This window comes from Lutra lutra, chromosome 1 (assembly GCF_902655055.1).
Source record: "Lutra lutra chromosome 1, mLutLut1.2, whole genome shotgun sequence".
Taxonomy (NCBI): Eukaryota; Metazoa; Chordata; class Mammalia; order Carnivora; family Mustelidae; genus Lutra; species Lutra lutra.
In genome coordinates this window covers 211,842,842-211,864,971 of record NC_062278.1, presented here as the reverse complement: position 1 = coordinate 211,864,971, position 22,130 = coordinate 211,842,842, and the positions used below count along the sequence as shown (strand labels likewise).

At 54.7% G+C, this 22,130-nt stretch overlaps 1 protein-coding gene across 1 annotated transcript in view; it reads right to left on the bottom strand.

Annotated features, from left to right (window-relative positions):
• Positions 1 to 1,850: 1,850 nt before the first annotated feature.
• NOTCH3 (notch receptor 3) overlaps positions 1,851 to 22,130 on the bottom strand; it is a 33,696-nt gene continuing 13,416 nt past the window's right edge. Inside the window, 18 exon segments of the mRNA XM_047699559.1 lie at positions 1,851 to 3,957; positions 4,764 to 4,798; positions 4,801 to 4,860; positions 8,700 to 8,847; positions 9,102 to 9,406; positions 10,512 to 10,674; positions 13,366 to 13,450; positions 14,418 to 14,640; positions 14,740 to 14,894; positions 16,381 to 16,713; positions 18,070 to 18,635; positions 18,996 to 19,114; positions 19,195 to 19,452; positions 19,539 to 19,671; positions 20,229 to 20,413; positions 20,851 to 21,004; positions 21,143 to 21,344; positions 21,761 to 21,986. Of these exon segments, the coding sequence (XP_047555515.1) occupies positions 2,905 to 3,957; positions 4,764 to 4,798; positions 4,801 to 4,860; positions 8,700 to 8,847; positions 9,102 to 9,406; positions 10,512 to 10,674; positions 13,366 to 13,450; positions 14,418 to 14,640; positions 14,740 to 14,894; positions 16,381 to 16,713; positions 18,070 to 18,635; positions 18,996 to 19,114; positions 19,195 to 19,452; positions 19,539 to 19,671; positions 20,229 to 20,413; positions 20,851 to 21,004; positions 21,143 to 21,344; positions 21,761 to 21,986 (4,403 nt within the window). The 3' untranslated portion in view covers positions 1,851 to 2,904.

Sequence of the window (22,130 nt, the reverse complement as noted above, 5' to 3'; positions counted from 1 at the left end):
CACCTCATCTGAGCCACTAGATCAAATCTCCCCTGAAGCTGGTCCTCTTTAGTTAAATGAGCTGTTAAATTCCTTTCCTGTTTAAGCCAATTGAGTCGGCTTTTTTGTCACTTGCAACCAAGGGCACTCCAAATGGATAGGGTAGGCAGTCAGCGAGATGTGAGTGGGGGACAAATGCTTTCCAACAGACCAAAAGGACGACACCGAGTTCCACGCAGCAGAGACAGCCCCGTGGGGGCGCGGAGAGGATAGGCGTGCGTTCTCCCCTCCAAACACTGCCCTCCAGTAACCTCTAGCTTCATAATAATACATTTACCTTGCGGTTCTGACACCCCCTTCGGGGAAGGCTGCCAGGACAGTTCCACGAGGACCTTGGGGTGGGTAGGGAAGGGGGGGCCAACCCCCCACCAAGCCAACCAGTAGGAGGAGTCCCTTAGATGATGGGAGGTAGCCCCAGGCAGAGACCACCCAAGCTGTGTGCCGTGTTTTGACCTTACAAAATTGATGAAAGCAAAAGGGAAAGAAACCTATCATAAAGCAGGTAAGCAGTGGGGCGCCTGGGTGGCTCAGTGGGTTAAAGCCTCTGCCTTCAGCTCAGGTCATGATCCCAGGGTCCTGGGATCGAGCCCCACATTGGGCTCTCTGCTTGGCAGGGAGCCCGCTTCCTCTTCTCTCTCTGCCTGCCTCGCTGCCTACCTGTGATCTCTATCTGTCAAATAAAAAATAAAAAAAATTTAAAAGCAGGTAAGCAGAGAAGCTTCTTTTGAATCCCAGGCTTGTCTTCCTCAACCAACCCAGCTGCAATGCAGTATCAATTTGCAGAGCCCCCACTTCCGTGATGATTGTCTCAAAATGGCTCCAAATGATTTTGTACTGCAAAATAAAACCAAACTCCTGAAACCAGAGAGAGAGAGGTAGAGAGAGACGGCTCTAGCTATGACCTGTGACCCATGCAAATGTAAAAGCAAGACAACCTTGACCCCTCATAGAGTTGCCACTTCCGGACCTGCCCACTCTCCCTTCCTGGGAGTACACTTTATCTTTTACTGTATCAAACCTCTTGCTTGAGAATTTAGTTCTCAATTCTTTCTCAGCCAAACTCAAGAACCAAGAACCGAGATCAGCGTAGAGGCAGTGAAGGGACCCGGCCAATGACAAAATGAGAGGATGAACGATTATCCCATCCTCCTTTCCAGGAGGGTCCCCGGTATAAACACAACGTCGTTTGGGGGCACAGCTGGTTGCAAGACATGGAAACCCATTCAAGCTGGTATGTGGAAGGGAGGATCCATTCCACAGTGCAGCATTGTCTCCAGAACCTAAGGGAGGATGAGGGAGAGGTGAGATTCCTGCAGAACAGGCGTTGGACACTTAAGGAAGCAATGGATAAGGACCTGTTGAAGTCAATGGGTTGCATGCTCAAGCCACTGGAATGGACGCTCCATCTGGAACTGAGAGATGCCTCCAATGCTCCAGAGACATCTGAGCTCTCATCTCTGCTCTGTCAGCCCCATTCTTCTGCTCTGTGCGCTCAGCTGCCCTCACCCCCCCAGACTGGCCACCCATATTTCTCCATCTGCCTGTGGCCTTAGAAGTTCCAGCAACTGACCGCTTTCTTAGCATCTCAATAAAAACCTTCAGGGGCAGGGGACTCTGATGGGCTCACCTCGAGTCAGGTGACCACCTCTGAGCCACAATCAGTGGAGTCAGCTGTCAAAAGCGGAAGCAGGGGCAGGAGGATAAGCTAAATGGCTTCACTCCAAGATGGCAGCTCACACACTGGCCCTGGATATACAGAAGATCCACTGATACCACCAACCGCGCCGCCCCAGACACAGACCAGTGACACGGAGAGTTAACTATTCCTTTATTAGGTGGTGAGGGGAGTGGGAGCTGTACAACACAAGGCCTGGGAACTTAGCTACACAGGGATTGTGGCCAGAAGCCACATTACAAAAATAGCCTAAAAATACTTCTATTCTGCCCCAGGGCTAGGCCAGGGGAGTACCAGGAGGAGGGGGTGCCACGCAGGTGGTTCCTTCCCTTCCTAGAGTCCCATATTTACAGGGAGACAAGGTGAAACGCACACATCTCCCCCGGTCGTCCCGTTCTCACCAGCCACCCCCACCCAGTTCTCCAAGGGAGTAGCCCAGGCTCTAGGGTGGGGGGACCTGGGGCGGGCTCTGTGGGCCAGAAGGATCCTTCCCCGGCAAAGCTATAGAACAAGTTCCATATGGAATGCAGTGAAGTGAGGGAGGTGGGATAGGAAAGAGGCTCCCAAGTCTCACCCAAGCCCTGCCCCGGAGGGTATGTCAAGGGTGCCTACGTGGTACACACCAGGGTTGTGTACTCAGTACACAGGATCCCGGTCATGCCTGTGTACTCGGTACACAGAATCCAGCTTGGCCGAATGGGCCCACAGTCTCAGCCCCACGGGGGCACTGGGGGGTTTGCAGGGGCAGGGAGTGTCTCCATATATATATTTTGTAAAAAATAATAATAATAATAAGTTTGCTTAAATGAATTTGTTTCTATACAAAATGTAAAAAAAAAAAAAAAAAAAAAAACCATAATAATAATCCACTCATGTCAGAGTATAAGGACAGAGACCAGAGAGGGCGGGAAGGGAAGGCGGGGAGGAAGAATGGGGAAGAGGGGGATACAGGAGGAGGTCCCAGGCTCTTCACAAGGCCCAGAGGGCGGGGGTCAGCACTCACCCCCTATAAATAAAGGAGGACTGAAAAAGCCTAGGCTGGTGACCCATCTCAGTCAGCTTCAGTGGGGTGGGGGGCTTCAGGAGGGTAGGGGAAGAGAGAAGAGAATGGAAAGGTCTAAAAAGAAAGAGAGTGAGAGTCAGGATGGGATGTCTGTTCGGCCCCCCAAAATCCAGGAACTGAAGAGCCTTCAGGCCAACACCTGCCTCTTGGGGGTGACTTCTGGCTGGGGCCCCAGCTGGGTCTGGGCCTGAGCTAGGGGGCCTGGGACGGAAAGGGGGAGCGGCTGGGCAGGCAGCGCCCCAGCGGCTGTGGCCGTAGGCCCCGTGGCAGTGGCTGGGCTGGGCGTGGAGTCCGACCAGTCCGAGAGCGAGGGAGGCGAGGGGCTGGCCCAGTGCTCCGGGGACTCAGGGGACGGGGTCAGGTAAGGGTGCTCGCTCGGGACCCTCAGGAAGCGAGCCTTGGGGGGGCTGCCATGGGTGCCAGCTGCCGGGTACTCTTCACCATGTCCCGCAGCCGCCAGATAGGGCGGGGGCCGTTCCTGGGGGGACACGGGGGTCCCAGGATTCAGCAGCTGGGGCCCCGGCGCCAGCGGCAGCAGGAATGAGGGGCCTGGCGGGGCAGGTGGAGGCAGCCGGGCCCAGTCGAGGGGAACGGCCACGGGGTTCAGTAGACCCAAGCTGAGCACGCAGCCCCCGGGGGGCTGGCGCCCTAGACCCGCCCGGCCCGCACCACCAAGCTGAGCCAGGGACACGGCCGTGGCAGTGGCTGCTGCATAGGGCCCTTCGAGGGAGAAGCCGCCGGGGGACGCAGGGGGCCCACCGAAGGGCCGCGGGGAGTCCAGCGAGTCCACGGGCGACAGTGTGACCGAGCTCTCGGCCAGGGGACCCGGACAGGCCAGCGTTAGCTTCTTGCCTCGTCCCCGGGGGCCCTGTGGCCCCAGCCCCGCCTTCCCTGGTGGCCTCCGGCTCTTCTTGCCCCCTGACTGTGCCACCTTGAGGCCAGGAAGGAAGGCCCCTGGGGGGCAGAGGAGGGGCCCCAGGCCATGTGGGCCATGAGGGCTACGGGGCCCACTGGGCTGGTCCAGCAGGCGCACGATGTCCTGGTGCAGCCGCTCCTGGGCCACATCCCGCGGCAGCCTGTCCAGGTGGTCTGTGATCTCACGGTTGGCAAAGTGGTCCAGCAGCAGCTTGGCAGCCTCGTAGCTGCCCTCCCGGGCGGCCAGAAACAATGGAGTTTCCTCCTGAGGGGGAGTGGGGCACAGAACCCACCAGAGGTCAGCGTCACGAGAGCCAGGACTAACTCCTGGCCAAGGTCTCATAGGCCCCTGGTGGACACTGAGAGCCAAGAAGTCACACTCTCCAGCCCAACAGACTTGGCTAGAATCCCAGCTCTGCTAACAGAAACTGGGCAAGTGATCTTAAAGCACTTTCATCCAGGACCTACTAAGCACCACGCCTCAAAGCCAGGACTAGGGTAAGGAAAGTAAGGTACTCTCTTTAGGCACAACACTTAAGGGGTGTCAAAAACCAATCATCAAAATAAATGATATTTTAATGCATTATTTTTTAAATTAAGAGTATTGCAAAAAACACATAATGAATAAAATATCAAAATGTCAGATAAGGACAGAATCTACCCTGTGCCCCTCTAGGCCTCACTCTTCCCATTTATAAAGTGAGGAGAGTAATTCCACCTTACTAGGGTTTTAAAACAATGATCATAATACTTATGTTTTACTGAGGATCTGCTAAGCATTTTACAAATGTTTGATTTCACTGACTCCTCAGGAGACAAAAGTGTGGTGGGTACTAGTGCTTCCCCACTTCAAGATGAGGACAGTAAAGCTCAGAGATGTTAAGCAATTTGCCCAAGTTCACACAGCTTTTTCCTCTGACCCTGTTGGAGCCTGTTAGGTCCAAATCCTACACTGAAACCTGGCTGCAGGCAAGATAAATGCCCCCACTAACTTACCCCACCCTGCTCTTTGCCACATTTATGGAATTGTACCAGGGCTGACTGCCTGGTGGGTCAAGGGCTGGGGCTCACCTTGCTATCCTGCATGTCCTTGTTGGCTCCATTTTGAGCAGGGCCAAGGTGGCGTCCACATTGTTGACCGCTGCTGCCCAGTGTAAGGCTGATTTCCCTGGGGGGTGCGGGAAGAGAGGTCAGGTTAGGACTGGGTTCATTTGCTGGGATCCCATGGCAGAGGGAGGGGAAGTATCCAGAATATGGCCTTTTGGGGGGGGGCTGGGCGGGGATCTGCCATGGTATCTGACCATGTGTTCGGATCCATGTATGTGAAGACCTGTGGAGTGACTCTCTCTGTCCAGGGAACCTACAGTGTGTGACTGTCCATAAGTGGGGGATACTATGTGGGGCGCTGGTTGTAGCTAGAGCTGGGCTTGTCCAGGGCAGTAGCCACCAGGCACATATTGCTCTTCAGATTTAAACTAATTACAACTAAACAACATAAGTGCCAAGACCACTCGATGGGGAAAGGATAGTCTTCTCAATGAACGCTGTTGGAACAATTGCCTCTCCACATGCAAAAGAATAAAGTTGGGTCCCTACCTCACACCAAATACAAAAATTCACTCAAAATGTACCAAAGACCTAAACGTAAGAGCTCAAACTATAAAATATTTACAGGAAAACATAGGACTAAAACTTCATGACCTTGAATTAGGCAAAGGATTCTTAGATATGATACCAAAAAACAAGCAACAATAACAAGAGCAATAGATATATTGGACTTCACCAAAATTAAAATGTTTGTGGCTTCTACGTGAAAAGAAACCCTATAAATGGGAGAAATAGTTATAAACCATATGTCTACTAAGAGACCTAAATCTGGAACATATAAAAAACTCAAAACTCGATAATAAAAAGACAAAAACCCACTATGTTAACTATACTGGAATTAAAAGAATTTTTTTAAGTGATCTTCCCTTTTTTTTTTTAAATATTTTATCCATTTATTTGACAGAGAGAGCACAACCGGGGAGAGCAGCAGGCAGAGGGAGAGGGAGAAGCAGGCTCCCTGCAGAGCAGGGAACCCCATGCGGGACTCGATCCCAGAAACCCGGGATCATGACCCAAGCTTGAGGCAGTTGCTTAACCAACTGAGCCACCCAGTCACCTGGAATTAAATTTTTTCTTAAAGATTTTATCTGTTTATTTGATAGAGAGAAAGAGATCACAAGTAGGCAGAGATGCAGGCAGAGAGAAAGGGGGAAGCAGGCTCCCCGCGGAGCAGAGAGCCCAATTCGGGGCTCGATCCCAGGACCCTGAGATCATGACCTGAGCCAAAGGCAGAGGTTTAACCCACTGAGCCACAAAAGCACCCCTAAAATCTTTTAAAAAACAAAAAAGACCCCAAAAAATGACAAAAAAAATTTTTTTAAATGGGCCAAGGATCAGAATAGACATTTCTCCAAAGTAGATCTACAAATGGGTAATAAGCACAGGGATACACGCTCAATATATTATCCAGCAGGGAAATAAAAATCAAAACCACAATGAGATGCCCATTCACACCCACTAGGAAGGCTAGCACAAACGACAGACTACTGTTTGTGCTGTTTGGGAGGACATGGAGAAACTGGAACTGGAACCCCCGTGCACCGCTGGCAGGGGCATCGAACCGGGGCGGGCGCTATGGAAAACAGTCTGGCCACTCCCCACGAGGTCCAACACAGAGTGATCACATGACCACACGACCCACCCAGCAATGCCACTCCTGGATTTGTACCCAAGAGAAATGAAAACATACATCCACACCAAAACATGAACACGAATGTTCACACAGTAGTGGTAAGCCAAAAAGCAGAAACAACCCTAATGTCCGTCAACGGATAAAACAATTAACAAAATGTATATCCATACAACTGAATAGTATTTGATCATTAAAAAATTAAAAACAGGGGCGCCTGGGTGGCTCGGTGGGTTAAAGCTTCTGCCTTCGGCTCAGGTCATGGTCCCAGGGTCCTGGGATCGAGCCCCATAGGGTTCTCTCCCCAGCAGGGAGCCTGCTTCCTCCTCTCTCTCTGCATGCCTCCTCTCTGCCTACTTGTGATCTCTGTCTGTCAAATAAATAAATAAAATCTTTTTAAAATTTTAAAAACAGGGGCGGCTGGGTGGCTCAGATGGTTAAGCCTCTGCCTTTGCTCGGGTCATGATCACAGGGTCCTGGGATCGAGCCCCGCATCAGGCTCTCTGCTCAGTGGGGAGCCTGCTTCCCACCCCCCTCTCTGCCTGCCTCTCTGCCTACTTGTGATCTCTCTCTGTCAAATAAATTAATAAAATCTTTAAAAAAAAAATTTTTTTTTAAACAAATTAAAAGTACTGATCCATGCTACCACACTTCATAAACCTTAAAAACATTACACTGAGTGAAAGAAGCCAATCAAAAAAGACCACATATGGGCGCCTGGGTGGCTCAGTGGTTTAAGCCGCTGCCTTTGGCTCAGGTCATGATCTCAGCGTCCTGGGATCGAGTCCCACATCGGGCTCTCTGCTCAGCGGAGAGCCTGCTTCCCTCCGTCTCTCTGCCTGCCTCTCTGTCTACTTGTGATCTCTCTCTGTCAAATAAATAAATAAAATCTTTAAAAAAAAAAAAAAAAGACCACATATTATTTGATATCCCTTATAGGAAATATTCAGAGTAGGCAAATCCATAGATAGAGAAAGTACATTTGTTAGTGGTTGCCCAGGGCTAGGAAGACAAGATTGGAGGGGGTCAGTAACAGTGAGAGCTTGTGTTCCAGGTGATGAAAATGTTCTAAAATGTATTGTGAGGACAGTGGCACAACTATGTGATTATATGAAAAGCCACTGGATGTTATATTTCCAATGGCTAAATTGTATGGTATGTGAATTATATCTAAATAAAGCCTTTAAAAAAAGAAAAAGGAAGCAGAACAAAGGTTAAAAAATTAAATAAGGGTGCCTGGGTGGCTCAGTCAGTTAAGCGTCTGCCTTCAGCTCTGGTCATGATCCTGGGATCCTGGGATCAAGCCTGGTGTTGGGTTCTCTGCTCAGTGGGGAGTCTGCTTCTCCCTCTCCCTCTGCCTCTCCCCCCACCAACTCATGCTTACTCTCTCGCTCTCTCTCTCTGTGAAATAAATAAATAAAACCTTTAAAAATTTTTAAATGAAATAAGACATTTAGCCCTTCATTCACCCTAGCCACATTTCAAGAGCTCCAAAGCCACCAAGTGTGGCCAGCGGCCACCACAATGGATGGCACAGACCAGGAATATCTCCATCATCATGGAAAGTTCTATTGGACAGCGGTCCTCCAGAGCCACAGTTCTCAGCTGGGGTGATATCCCCACCCAGGGACATTTGCCAATGTCTGAAGACATTTTGGGTTGTCACAGCTAGGGAATGGAGTGCTGCTGGCATCTAGTGGGTCAAGGCCAGGGATGCCGCTTAATATTCTACATTGCAAGGACAGCCCTCCTCGCAAAGAATCGTTCAACCCCAAGTGTAAATGGTGCAGAGGTTGAGAACAGCAGCTCCCAAGGATGTTTATGAGCATCTGAGTGTGTCTGCAGCTGTGTGAGATCCTCCGGCCATGAGGGCAGATTGCTGTGAATCCACTCAGGCCAGGACCTGGGCCATCAAGCCACCTCCACAGAGGTAGGTAACACCACGTGTGGATTTGGCTAATTCACAAACATAATATGCCAACTGTCCAGCAGAGGGCAGCAGAGTAGGTTCTTCTAACAAAACAGATGGAAATGACGTGCCTTGGGGAAGGCAGCCTTTTTCTAAGTCACTGAGATGTCCTATGGGCTAGGGGACGCCATGAAAAAAGAAAAAAAAGCATGTGAGTTTAAGTCCATGTCAAAGCCCTCATATGTGAGTTTCAGTGATTGGGTCTCAAAGTAATTCACATAATTCACATAACATACGTGACAGTCGGGGCCCAAGAGACACCCTCTAAAGCCTCCACCCACTGCTACTCCCCACAGCTTACCGAGCTCATCCACGGCATTGACATCAGCGTGGCTGGCAATGAGCTCTTCCACCATGCCCTCCACCGCCAGGCGGGCTGCCAGGATCAGGGCTGTGGAGCCATCTGCCATGCGGGCATCCAGGTCTGTGGAGCGGTTCCGGATGAGAATCTAGAAGAGAAGGCATGCAGAAGGGAGGGTCATGGCATTAGCAGAGGGACCAGGAGCATCTCTAAGTCCCCTGAATTCCCCAATCCCCACAGCCCCTAGACTCCACAAATTTTGGGAAGCAGCTACCTGCCAGCCACCATATATTGCCACTTCACAAATGAGAAAAACAGAGCTGTATTTTGCAGGACGGGGGCTCAAACCCAGGTCTGATGCGCGTGCCAGCTCCAGAATCCAAAAGGGTTGGTGCATCTCACCTGGAAGACACCCTGGGCATCCGCAGTGACAGCAGTGTGCAAAGGAGTGCGCCCTGAGTGGTCCTGGGCATTGGTGTCTGCCCCCGCATCCAGCAGCCGCTTGGCTGCGTCAGCCCGGGCATAGCGGGCAGCCAGGTGCAGGGCCGTCTCGCCTGTGCGGTCAGTCCGTGCCCCAAGCTGGGCTCCCTGACAGATCAAGTCTGAGATGATGCTGGCTGATGTGTCTTCTGCCTCATCCTCCTCGGTGGGCATTGGCTCCAGGGCCCCCCCACAGAAGGAGGCCAGCATCAGTGGGGTGAAGCCATCTGTGGGGACCAGGAGTCTGTCACAAGGGAGGTGGGCACAGGGACCTTTCCAGGGAATACCACTGAGGACACTGCATTAGGAGGAAATGGGACACATGGGAGCACAAGAGGCTATGGCACGTGCACACACGCACACACACACCTGTGTCAGGTACCCCAGAAGTCAGCCCAGATGAGGATTCACAGGCAGCCCTTCCGTGATTTGTCACGGGAGGGGATCCAGGAGGGAGGGAGGAGCAAGCCTTCAGCCTCAGGCAAATTCCCAAGAGGTTAGGTCAGCCTGATCCTGAAGGGGGACTCTGGAGGCTGAGCTGTACCTCAAACTGCTCGAGGCGAAAGAGCTGTGCCTTTCCCACGCCCCCACCCACCGGGTAAGAGCCACTCCAGGGACATAAGATCCCAGGCAGCTCAGACCCTGGTAGCTTGAGGAATTTCAAAAGAGAGCCACAGGAGCAGGCCGTTTGGAACAAAAGCAAAATGAGCTGGGGGAGAACTACTCTGAAATGTGGCAAAGACGGATCCAAGAGGATCGAAATAATGTGATCTGCTACCCTCCGCGTGAGCATTTGCCCTGGTTAGGGGAGCCACGCGCACCCCATTCCCCACCCTCCAGCCTTGGATAGCGCTAAACCCAGTCCCTGGCTCAAAGAGAGCATTTAGCTCCGCCCCCTGAATCGTCTGCATATTCCAGCTCCCGGAGCACACTGATTAGCTGAGGGCTGGGCACGTGACTCTAGCCCATCCAATCAGAAGTCATTCTGGAACTTCTGCCGGTGCCGCTAGTAATACAGGTTTTATAAGGCTGGTGAGGCGTGTGTCTACGGCGCCCCCAGGAGAACGCCTCCGCAGGCTGGAGCCGCGTGGCCCTGCGTCCTGGACCCAAATATCCATGACGGTTCTGGTTACAAGAGCCAGTAAATCCCTTGTTTTACTTCACCTAGTTTGAGCTGGGCTATTATCACTCACAACCAAGAGTCCTGATTAAACACACCCCCACAGACGCACGCTGGACACAGCCAACTCTCCCCAGAACGCAAACCTAGATGCAACTTTTCACAGCAGGACGGGGAAGGGGCATCCTTGGCGGGGAGGCCCCGTCACTGACCTGGGCCTCGCACATTGACATCCATGCCATCGGCATCCACATCGCCCTGCGGGGGTGTCAACGCCATGGCCGGCGCCACACGGATGTCGGCAGCAACCAGGTGGTGTTGGGTCCACTGGCGGCAATCCACAGTATCCTCGGCCCCCACACCGGGCTCCTCTACCTGGAGGCACAAGGACCAAGGATCTCACAAAGAGTTGAGAGAGATACAGTAAGAGGGACAGTCTGAGCACCCTCACAGGTTCCTCTCATGGAAATGCACTCACAGTCCCAAGAACCAAGGATCTCACAAAGAGTTGAGAGAGATACAGTAAGAGGGACAGTCTGAGCACCCTCACAGGTTCCTCTCATGGAAATGCACTCACAGTCCCAAGATACCATGAATATCCTCCTCCTCTTATACCTACGGAAACAGGAAATTGAGATGCTGGAGCTCAGAACTCATCAAAGGAAGAACAGGGATTTTTTTTTTTTAAGATTTTATGTATTTACTTGAGAGAGAGAGCACAAGAGGGAAGAGAGTCAGAGGGAGAAGCAGACTCCCCGCTGAGCAGGGAGCCCAGTGCAGGACTGGATCCCAAAACTCCAGGATCATGACGCCAGCCAAAGGCAGTTGCTTAACCAACCGGGTCACCCAGACACCCCAGAAGAAGAGGGATTTTACTCTGGGTTGGAACTGGGGAGGGCTAGGAACCCAAGATGGGTGATCAAGGAAGAGACAGAGAGCATAGCACCTGTCAGAACACACCTGTCTATACACGAGACATAACACACGGAAAATGAAATTAGGGGAACGATATCATGACAACAGTATCAAGAAAAATATAATATTTAAAAGTAAATTTAACAGAAGAAATGCAAAACTTGCATTCTGGAAGCTATAAATCACGGGTAAAAGAAATGCAGGGGCGGGGCTGGGTGGTCCTTCACGGATCAATTTTAATCTGAGAAAAGGGTGATTGGGTGGGAGAGAAAGAGAAAATCAAGGGAGATGCTCTGAGTACCAAGTGGGACTCCTACTCAGTACCATGAACATGAACATAAGGTATCAGGACAGAACAGTCATACACATAGGTACTGATTTCCCTTCAAAAGCATAGCACCTGGGCCCCTGGAAGGAGCTTGATAAATTTCAGACTCAGGGTCCAAAAGGCATAGTGATGTTATGGAAACAGGACGGAGTATTCTTAACTAGCCTGCCAGGACATTTAAGAGCCTTCAGGAACCAAACACAGCCTGATCAAGTCAGACCCGCACTTAAGGACCCAGGTAGAGAGTTGAATTTCATGGAAGGGGAAAGCCAGATGATGGACAGTTGTCTCATCCTCCCTGACCCTTTCTGGTTAGCTGTCCCTCGGCTGGCAAATCACACTAGAGCTCTGAGCATCTCATTAGCAAAGTCAGGATAATGCTGTCATTCTGCAATGCAAAAATGCCATCAAAAACATATTGTGGGGGCACCTGGGTGGCTCAGTGGACTAAAGCCTCTGCCTTCGGCTCCGGTCATGATCCCAGAGTCCTGGGATTGAGCCCCGCATCAGGCTCTCTGCTCAACAGGGAGCCTGCTTCCCCCCCCCCCACCTGCTTCTCTGCCTACTTGTGATCTCTGTCTGTCCAATAAATAAAATCTTTTAAAAAAACATATTGTGCTTAAAAAAATATATTGCACTATCTACTTAATATCCACTTTGGGATAAGAACAAAAAAAAAAAAAAAAAGCCTGAGGTGAACAGATTTCTTCAGGTGTCAATTGTAATATATGTCTCCATTTCATGAACATTAAAATCTAGGCTGGGGATGCCCATGTGGCTCAGTCATTTAAGCAACAGACTCTTGGTTTTGGCTCAGGTCACAATCTCAGGGTGGGGAGACCAAACCCCAGGATGGGCTCCATGCTCAGCCCGGTCTGCCTGAGATTCTCTCCTCCTTGTCCTCTGCCCCTCCCCGACTTGCGTGTGCACACTCTCTCTCATGCGCTCTCTCTCTCATAAATAAAGGGAAGGCAGGCTGAGAACTGCCTCTAGGCAGGGAGAGGCAGCTGAGAACTGAGGTGTATATTAATAGCTGCTTTATAAGGTCCTCATAAAGATGAAATAAGATGCTTGTGTGTGTTCAAGACATTCAGCAAGTAGAAGGAAATGCTAGCAGGAACCTGTTACAGACAGAACTGTGCTCCCCCAAAAGTCATATGCGGAAGCCCTAACCTCCAACGTGACTATATTTGGATGTGGGACCTTTAAGGAGGTACTTAAGGTGACACGAGAGCATAAGAGTGGAGCCCTAATGCAATAGGATTGATATCTTTGTAAGAAAAGGAAGAAGCACCAGGGTTTTCCCCCTCCAGGCCCACAGAGGACTGCCATGTGCAGACACATGAAGAAGGCAGCTGTCAAAGAGCCCAGAAGAGAGCTCACCAAGAACCAACCCTGCCGGCACCTTGACCTTGGGACTTCCAGCCCGCAGAACTGTGAGAAAATAAGGATCTGCTGATAAGTCCCCCAGTCTGTGGTATTTCATAACGGCAGCCCAAGCTAACAAAGACCCCACGGGTGTGGCCCCAGCAGAGGACATGGTATTTAAAACCCTCTAGGAGCACTTTTGGCCTGCACACGCTGGACAGAGTTGGACCCAGCAGAGAGAAAGCAGAGTTGCTCTCTGGGCCGGAGGCTCCCCTCCAGGAAGATCCCACCTTGGCCTGGGAGCAGAGGCCTGGTTAGAGAGGGGCAGGATGGAGCGGGTGCCATGACTGTTCCCCAGAGCTGGGGAGAGCAGAGATTTCCCCTGACTCTCCCCCTGGCCATCGGGACCACCACCCAGGACCCTGAGGGCAGGAATCAGAGAAAGGGGGCACAACCTTCAGTCGCTTAGCCTCTGGGCACTCCGTATCCATCCAGTCTGTGGCCACCTCCCCCATCAGACTCTCGCTCTTGGCCATGTTCCTGTGGGGACAGTTGAAAGGGGGTAGGATAGAGGAGACAATGGGGACATGCTACCTGATAGGAGGGGCAGGGGCAGGGTCAGAGAAGAGCTCCCAGAAGCCAGGTCTGGGTCTGGGTTCTGGGGTCCTGGGTCAGTAGGCACAGGAGACAGGGTCAAGATACAGGGTCCAAAGAGGGGATGCAGGATGAAGTCAAGGTCACAGTGGGGGGTAGTCAGAAGTTATGATGGGTGGCAGCCAGGGTCTTAAGGTAGAATTGGGCAAGGAGTGGGGTCAGGGGTCAGGACAGTGGGCTATGAAATAGATGAAGGTCACAGGCATGCAGCAGGGATTACAGAAGATGACATCAGGAGTCATGAGGATGGAGTTATCCTCACCACAGGTGAGAGATGAAGCCAGGATCAAGGAGGTTGTAGTGAGGAGTCAGGAGGTCATGGGGTCACAGGAGAGGGGTAAATTCAGGGGTTAGGTCAGGGTGGGGTTGGAGGTCTTGAGGGACACATCAGGGAGTTGGAGGCGAGACCCAGTGCCAAGGTCAGAATGAAGTCAAAGGTCAGGGTGAGTTAGAGCCAGAGGTGGTACTGGGGGGCCATAGAGGATAGGGCCAAGGGTCAGTAAGGGATTGAGGTACAAACAGGAATCATGAGGCCCACAGTCGTGTGGGAACAAATCTGAGTATCACAGTGAAGTTCAGGAGGCCAGGATCAGGGCAAGGTCACGATGGGGTCAGAGTAGGGTTGGGGTCAAGGAAACAGAGATACAGGAAAAGGAGTCGGAGGGTCATGAGTCCAGGGTGGCTCCCAGGGATCACGTAGTCAGTCAGTGGTTAAGAGGATGAGCCCTGAGGTCCTGGCTGGAATCTGAAGTTAGGGTCTGCTTGGGATGAGAGGTCAGAGTCAGGCCACAGGGGGCTCAAGGGCTCCCAAGCGCCTCCACAGTCAGGCACGGGGAGCAGCCAGGGTCCTTACTTCATGCCCAGTGCGTCTTGGCCCACAGGCTCCCGCCGGCCCTTGTGGCCAGCAGCCACATCCTTGTGGAGCGCGAAGCCCTCGGGGAACCACAGGGTGCTGTGCTCACGCTTGCGGCGGGCCACCATGACCCCCAGGACGAGGATGACCAGCAGGAAGACCGCGCTCGCAGCCAGCAGGGGAAGCAACGGCACACTTGGCTCCGGCAGCTCCAGCGGCTCCCCTGGGGGCGGGAAGCAGGGGGGCTCGAGCACAGGCCCAGCCCCCCCCACCCCCACGGAGCCCCAACTCCACCCTCATCACCCACCAGGCCGGGCCTCACCCCGCACAGCCCGCAGCGGGTACGGGAAGTCCAGGCGCTCCACAGCCGACAGCGCTCCCAGGTAGTCGGCCGCGCTCTGGGCATCAGGGAAGCAGTGGTCATTCTCGGGCGACTGCAGGCACAGCCGGTTGTCGATCTCCAGCATCACCACAGAGCTGCAGGGATGCGAGGGAAGGACAGGCAGGTTCCATGGCGCACCTGCCATCAGCCAGGCCCGGAGCCCCAACCCCGGGGCTCAGAAGAGCCCTCTCCTCTCACCATGTTGTCAGGGCCCACATGCCCCCAGTCTGGCACCGAACCCCACCAATGCCCCGAAACCAGTCTTGCTGTGGCCACCAGGGTCCCCTGACCACAAATCCAGTGGGCACTGTTTTTCACATCACATCTCTAGTGGATGCCGTCGGCGCACACCCAAGTCTCCAGCTTCTAACAGCTGACAGCCGCCTCTTCTCCAGGAAATGGACCTCAGCAAAGTGGTGACCTCTTCACTTGGGAGGTGACACCCCTTAGGGCAGCCCTCAGCCTGGGACTGGCTGATACAGGGTGTACACAGTGGCCCTCCGGTCTCAAGGGGGCAACTGACTGGGGGTGTTATTTGTGCTCTAGAGCTCCCTGAGGAATTACACTAAGGCCAGACCGAGACCCCTTCCTGCCCCATCCTGCTTCCCTCCTTCCCTCTCTCCTGAGAGCACCCCTTCCTTGCGGCACATACGTCTGAATCCCCATCTCAGACTCTCCAAACTCCCTCTCACCTTGAGATGCCATCCTAGCTCTCTGGCTGCTCCCTCTACTCTTTTGTGAGCTGATTTCCCTCAACCAATCCCTGGGTCTCTGTGTCCCCAAGTCATTCTTTTGTCTCCACTTCTTTGAGTACCTCCCATGGCTTCAACACCCTTTTTTCTTTCTTATCTGTGTCTTCAGCCTTGCCTGTCTCCTGGAGGGGGGACCTCTACAATACCCCAGACTCCTCAGATTCTGCAAGCCTATGATCCCTGTTTATCACCCTGTGTCCTTTTCTGGGTGAGACACACACCCCTGCCCCCGCTGCCCAGAGACCCTATCACCACACCCAGGGAGCATCCAGGGACCGGTAGGTCAGCCAGACTCCATCCACTCCCCCACGGCAGCTGTCCCCGTCAGAGCCCCTACCCTCCATCTCTAGAATCCAGCCCTCCTTGGCCAAGGGCCCCTTGCCTGCTCAGAGGCCACACCTCCCTTCTGGCCTCCCTCCCAGGCCACCCTCAGGAAAATTCTGTTTTCCATTTCTTAAAAAAAAAAAAAAAAAGCAAAAACTACACATGCCCTTAACCACTCTGCTCTCCAGAGGACACTTTCTGGTACCCAGAGGCACTTCTGTCACATCTTGGGGTGGGGGGGGGCACCTGCACATAGTGGGTGGAGGCCAAGCCCGCTCCTGCTGAGCATCTGGTAGCACCCAAGACAACCCCCTCCCCAAGCAAACAATGACCCAGCCTCAGATGACAGAGGTGCAGAAGTTGGGACATGCAGGTCACATCACCAAGAAGGCTCCCCAAGATGTTAAGGGAAGTGAAACCCATAAGCCCTGAGGAGCGGGGACCCTCCCCTCCCAGACCAGCACCCTCAAGGGCCCCCGCGGCTCCTCCAGGGTGCAGCACGCACCCGATCACCTCCGGGGCCAGCTCGCGCCGATTCCGGGACTCGGAGCCAGGACCCGGCCTATGGTAAGGGAAGACCATGGCCTGGCCGTTCTCGTCCAGGCGGAAGCGCAGCGAGGTGCGCAGGATGCCACTGAGCCGCTGCAAGAAGTCGGCGCTGGAGCGCAGCAGCTCCTCGGGCGGCAGCAGCACGGTGAGCACCAGCACGCCGCGGGCCAGCAGGGCGGGCACCTCACCCGCACAGTCCAGCCCATCCCAGCCGCACTCCTCCGTGTTGCAGCCCTGGTCGCAGCGGCCATCAGCAAAGTGGTCCGCACAGTACTTCTCGTACACGGGGCTGGGGGAGGAGAGGAGTGCGGTCAGAATCGTCCAACACCCCCGCACACGCGCCAGAGAGGACCCAGACTCCAGAGACACAAGGGGGACAGACGGTGAGACCACAGAGGGCTCGAATGTATCCGACAGGTGTCAGGCCTTCTGCAAACCCAGCCGTTCCTTCAGTAACTAGTAGCAAATAACTATGGACAGATGCCTGCTGTAGGCATCCAGAAATACTCCCGCCCAGGGACAGCAGGCATTCCAGTGGGCAGAGACAGACATGGAAAGAGATGAATGAGCAGCAGAATACAGAGCATTTCAATTACACATCAGAAAAAGCTGAATATAAACACACACATATGCAGGATACTATAGGAATTAAAAGCTAAGGAGGAAAATAAAGCAGGGGAAGTATTGGAGGAGGCCAGGGAGGAGCTCACTGAGAAGGGACTGCTGTTGGAGTGAAGGCTTGAAGGAGGTGAGGAAGGAGCCATGTAGCTTCCTGAGGGAAGAGGATTCCTGGCAGAGGGAACAGCCAGTGCAGTGCAAAGACCCTGAGGTGCAACCAAGCCTAAGGTATCTGAGAAATGGCAGAGGCCAGGGTGTCTGGAGCACAGTGAGTGAGGAGGAAAGTCGGGGTAATAAAGACAGGGAGATAAAAGTGAGGGAAGCGTTCTAGGCAGACAGAGGGACAAAAGAGGCAGAGCAGAGGGATGGATAGATGAGGTCCAAGAATGGACCAGAAGAGGTGTAGACAAGGACACCTGGGTGGCTCAGTCAGTTAAGCATCTGCCTTCAGCTCAGGTCATGATCTCAGGGGCCTAGGATCAAGTCCCCCATCAGGCTCCCCGTTCATCAGGGAGTCTGCTTCTCCCTCTGCCTCTCCCTCCCCCAGCTTCTGCGCATGCTCTCCCTTCTCTCAAATGAATGGATAAAATCTAAAAAAATCTTAAAAAAAAAAAAAAGTAGACAGACATTTGAGTGTGCTGAGGGACGAAAGGAATTCACGGATGGACAGAACAAAGTCCAAAGATGGACAAACAGGACATGGGGAGAGGCAGATGGGAGTGCACAGGTAGAAAGACACAACATGGACAGGTCATGTCGTGTGTGGTTGGAGGGACAGAGAGCAGTGGCACATGGATGGGCAGATGAGCCGCACAGACAGACCAACAGCATTCAGACGGGCAGACAGCGTCCACGAGGAAACTGAGGGCGAAGGAGTGGACGTCCTACAGACAGTCTAAGGATGGACTGACATTAAGCAGGTGGGGTACGCAGGTGGGGCCCACGGACGGAGAAGACACAGACCGGCGAGCGGTCGAACGGACCGGTCCGAGGGACGACGGACAGACAGACAGACCGAGGGGCTCACTTGCAGGTGCGCTCGCGGCCGCCGGCGCGGCAATCGAAGTTGTCGTAGAGGCAGGCGGGCGAGCTGCAGGCAGGGTCGCAGCGGCTGTTGTTGAAGAGGCGCCAGCACTGCAGCGCCGCGCACTGCCGCCAGGGGTCGCCCACGCTCAGCGAGCAGTCGCCGCCGTCCCAGCCGCAGCCCGGGCTGTTGCACTCGCGGTCGCAGCGCTTGTCCCCGCTCTTGGCCTCGCAGGCGGCGCTCGGGCACAGGGGCTCCTCCGGGACCTCGGGCGCCGCCGCGGGCGCCTCGCACCTTGGTCCGGCCCAGCCCGGCGCGCACGCGCAGCGGAAGAAGGGTGCGAGCGGCGCGGGGCGGCAGGAGCCCCCGTGGAGGCACGGGGAGGCCACGCAGCTGGCGTTGGAGGCCCCCGGCGGCGACCCCCGCGCGCCCCGGCAGGCGGGCCCGGATAGTCCTGGGGGACAGGCGCAGCGCGGCCCACGAACCGTCTGCTGGCACGGGACGCCGGCCGGGCACTGCAGCTCCCGGCAGGAGCGCGCCACCCGCTCGCAACGCGGGCCCCAAAACGGCTGGGGAAAGAGAGGGGAGCGAGGGATTTGGAAAGGTGGAGAAGAGAGAAAAGGGACGATAGGGGGTCAAGGCTTCGGAAGGTTGAGCCTCCAATCTCCCCAGGTCCCGCCCAACCTCTCCCCTAGCAGAGAAGCTCCTCCTTCCCCTGGAGGCCATGCCTCCAAACCTGTGCCTCCCCCCAACACACACACACACACACACACACACACACACACACTCTCTCTCTCTCTCTCTCTTTCTCCAGGTATTTTCAGTATTTCTCAGGAACCCCCTTCCCTTCCACCTCTTCTCCCCTAAAGCCACGCCCTCCAAAAAGGCCATGCTCCCATTCCTCTCCCAGAGACACTGATGTGACCTACCGGAATGCAGTGACAGGTAAATGTCAGCACACCCCCAGGGCCTGGGCTGGGACGGCACTGACCTCCATGCTGGCAGGGCTGGGACTCGCAGGGAGACAGGGCAGTCTGACATCGGGGACCTAGACAAGCAGGAGCTGGTGGGTCAGCCACAGGGTAGGAACACAGGCAGGGTCCCAGGGCACCCACCTCGTTTGCTTACCTGTGAAGCCTGGACGGCAAATGCAGCGGAAGCCCCCACCTGGGTCCTGCAGACAATCCCGAGTGTGTGCATCGTGGCAGGCACCCGGGTGACACTCATTGATGTCCGCCTCACAGCGCAAACCAGTGTACCCGGGGGGGCAGGTGCAGCGGAAGCCCCCCACCAGGTCCACACAGGTACCATTGTGCAGGCACCGGGGGCCCTGGTCCAGGGGTGGGCCTGGGCCACAGTCATCCTCATTAATCTCACAGAGCACGCCTTGGGGAGGGGAGGATGGGGGAGAAGTCAGGAAGGGACAGAGACCCAGCCTCCCATCCTGTCACCCAACCCTGGCCCTGGCATACCCAGTGTTCCTGGGGGGCAGGAGCAAAGATAACGGGCCACAAGGTCGATGCAGAAGCCCCCATGCTGGCAGGGCTGGGAGGCACACTCATCCACATCATCCTCACAGCTGTCCCCTGTGTAGCCAGCTGGACACTGCAGCGATGTGAGACAGGGACCTCTAAGCCCAGAGGGACACAGATACTCCCCATGAAGACACAGAGATCACAGAACAAGAAGACCTACAGTCTCATCCAACACAAAGAGGCATGCCCCGTGTACAGAAACACACACAGGCACACACACACATACACACACACACACAGTACAAGGAAACACACCCAGTCACAGAGGGTTAGAGACACAGCCAGTGCAGAAGGACACACACACACAAATGCACAGGATAGACACACAGGAGAAACATCCAGATGTACCCAAGACACATACAACCAGAGATGCACTGGGACACCAGTACATGCATTCACACTCAAAGGGCAGGGTACATGGAGGAATACAGAGATACATCTAGGAAACAACCGAAGACAGAGGCACACACAGACAGACAGAAAGTCTCTCAGATCAACCAAGAAATACACCCACAAGATTATACCCAAAGACACAAGAGCAAAAACCAGACATGCAACACACCCACACCAGGTCACAGACACACAGCATGACTAGCTCCCCTCTCCCCAAGTCTGGGTGCCCCTTACCTCACACACATAACCCCCCATGTAGCCTCGGCATGTGCCCCCATGCTGGCAGGGCTGGCCCGAGCAGGGGTCCACCTCCTGCTCACAGTGGCTGCCCGTGCGGCCTTTTGGGCATACACAGTAGTGGGAATTGTCCTTGTCCACGCACTGCCCACCTGTCTGACACAGCTCTTCCAGCCGCACCCCTGCGCAGAGGAGAGCAGGGTGAATCACGTATTTGCCGCTTCCTGACTGCATCGCTCACAGCATCACCAAACACCCCTGCTGGCATCAGTCACCAGGGTCTCACACACACCCCATTGGGTTGTCAGCCCTCCAAACTGGCACGGTCTCAGACACCGTCACACAAACACATATCCACACCTTTGCTGTCCACCCTAGCTCAGTCACACACAGCTACCTCATCCCTGCTACGATGTCATCCCAGCTACCTCATGGTGACAGAGGCATCCACCATCCTGGCACTGGCCAGCTGCCCCACATTACACATCCACAAAAACTCAGCCACACACCCCATCCCGCCCATACGCTCTGCCATAGCTTTACTGGGCTCTTGTTAGCAAGAAGTATGTGCACACACACCCTCTAGAGCCCCACACCCCGCCTCTGTGCTCCCCCTCACCCATCTGGGCTGCGGCCTCCCTGCAGGGCAGACTCCGGATGTCACAGAGGCGGCCGCTCCACCCCGGGGGGCAAAGGCAGTAGAAGGTGGCCCCGGTCCGGGCACAGCGACCCCCGTTCTGACAGGGCGCGCGGCTGCACCAGTCTACCAGCGTCTGGAGGGGAAGCTGTCAGCGTCAGCGTTCAAGGACCCCCGAGGAGCTGCACCCCAGCTTCTCCAGGGTCCCAGGCAGGCCCCTACCCTAGACCAGCCCTCCAAATTCCTCCCGCAGGCCCCTGGTGACGCCGCCCACCTGGCACTGCGCGCCAGTGAAGCCCTCCGGGCAGGTGCAGCGGAAGCCAGGGTGGGCAGCACTGCAGACGCCCCCATGCAGACAGGGCCGAGAGAGGCAGGGGTCAGCCTCGTGCTGGCAGTGTGCGCCAGAGTAGCCCGGACGGCACTGGCAGCTGAACGAGTTCACGCCATCCACGCAGGTCCCACCATGGAAGCAGGAGCTGGAGGGGAAGTGAGGGATGGGTCAGGCTCCGCCCCCATGCAGGCCCCGCCTTCCTGGCCCCTCCCCGCGCCGAGAGGGCACTCTTCTGTGACCCCCCTACCACAAGAAGCTGCAGCCCTAGCAGAGGTCCCGCCCCTTCCTGTCCCTTAGCCCCAACTTACCAAGTACTTCAGAGCTAAGGTGGGAGCCATGTGGAGGCCCCGCCCTGACCTGGCCTCGCTCCTTTCGGGACCAGAGTCCCTAAGGTGACCTCGAAACAGACGCCCTAACCCTTCCCGGACACTGCTCCATCACGGATCAGAGCTGTGAGGTGCATGCCAAGCCAAGAACCCTCTTCTTGTCCCCACTCCTTCTCATGTTCCAAACCCCATTCCATTCTAGGGTCCCCAAGCTCCTAGTAGGGTCCCCACGCACCTGGGGCTGCAGTCTGGTAGATCCTGCTCACAGTGGAAACCTCCATAACCAGGTGGACAGGTGCAGGTAAAAGAGGCCACATGGTCAGTGCATGTGCCTGGGCCACAGGGGCTGCTCAGACACTCGTCCACATCTCGGGCACAGCGGGGACCAGCGAAACCAGGAAGGCAGGAGCACGAAAAGGAGCTCAGGCCATCCTGACAGGAGCCACCATTCAGGCAGGGGTCTAAGGTCCAAAGGGAGAAGCCCTGGTCATACACTTTGCCCCCCATCAGCTCAACCTGACCCAGCCATGCCTTTCATAGAGGGAAATCAAGAGGAAACCAGGCTTAACTGGGAGGGGCACATTTGGTCAGAGGGATCAAATTCT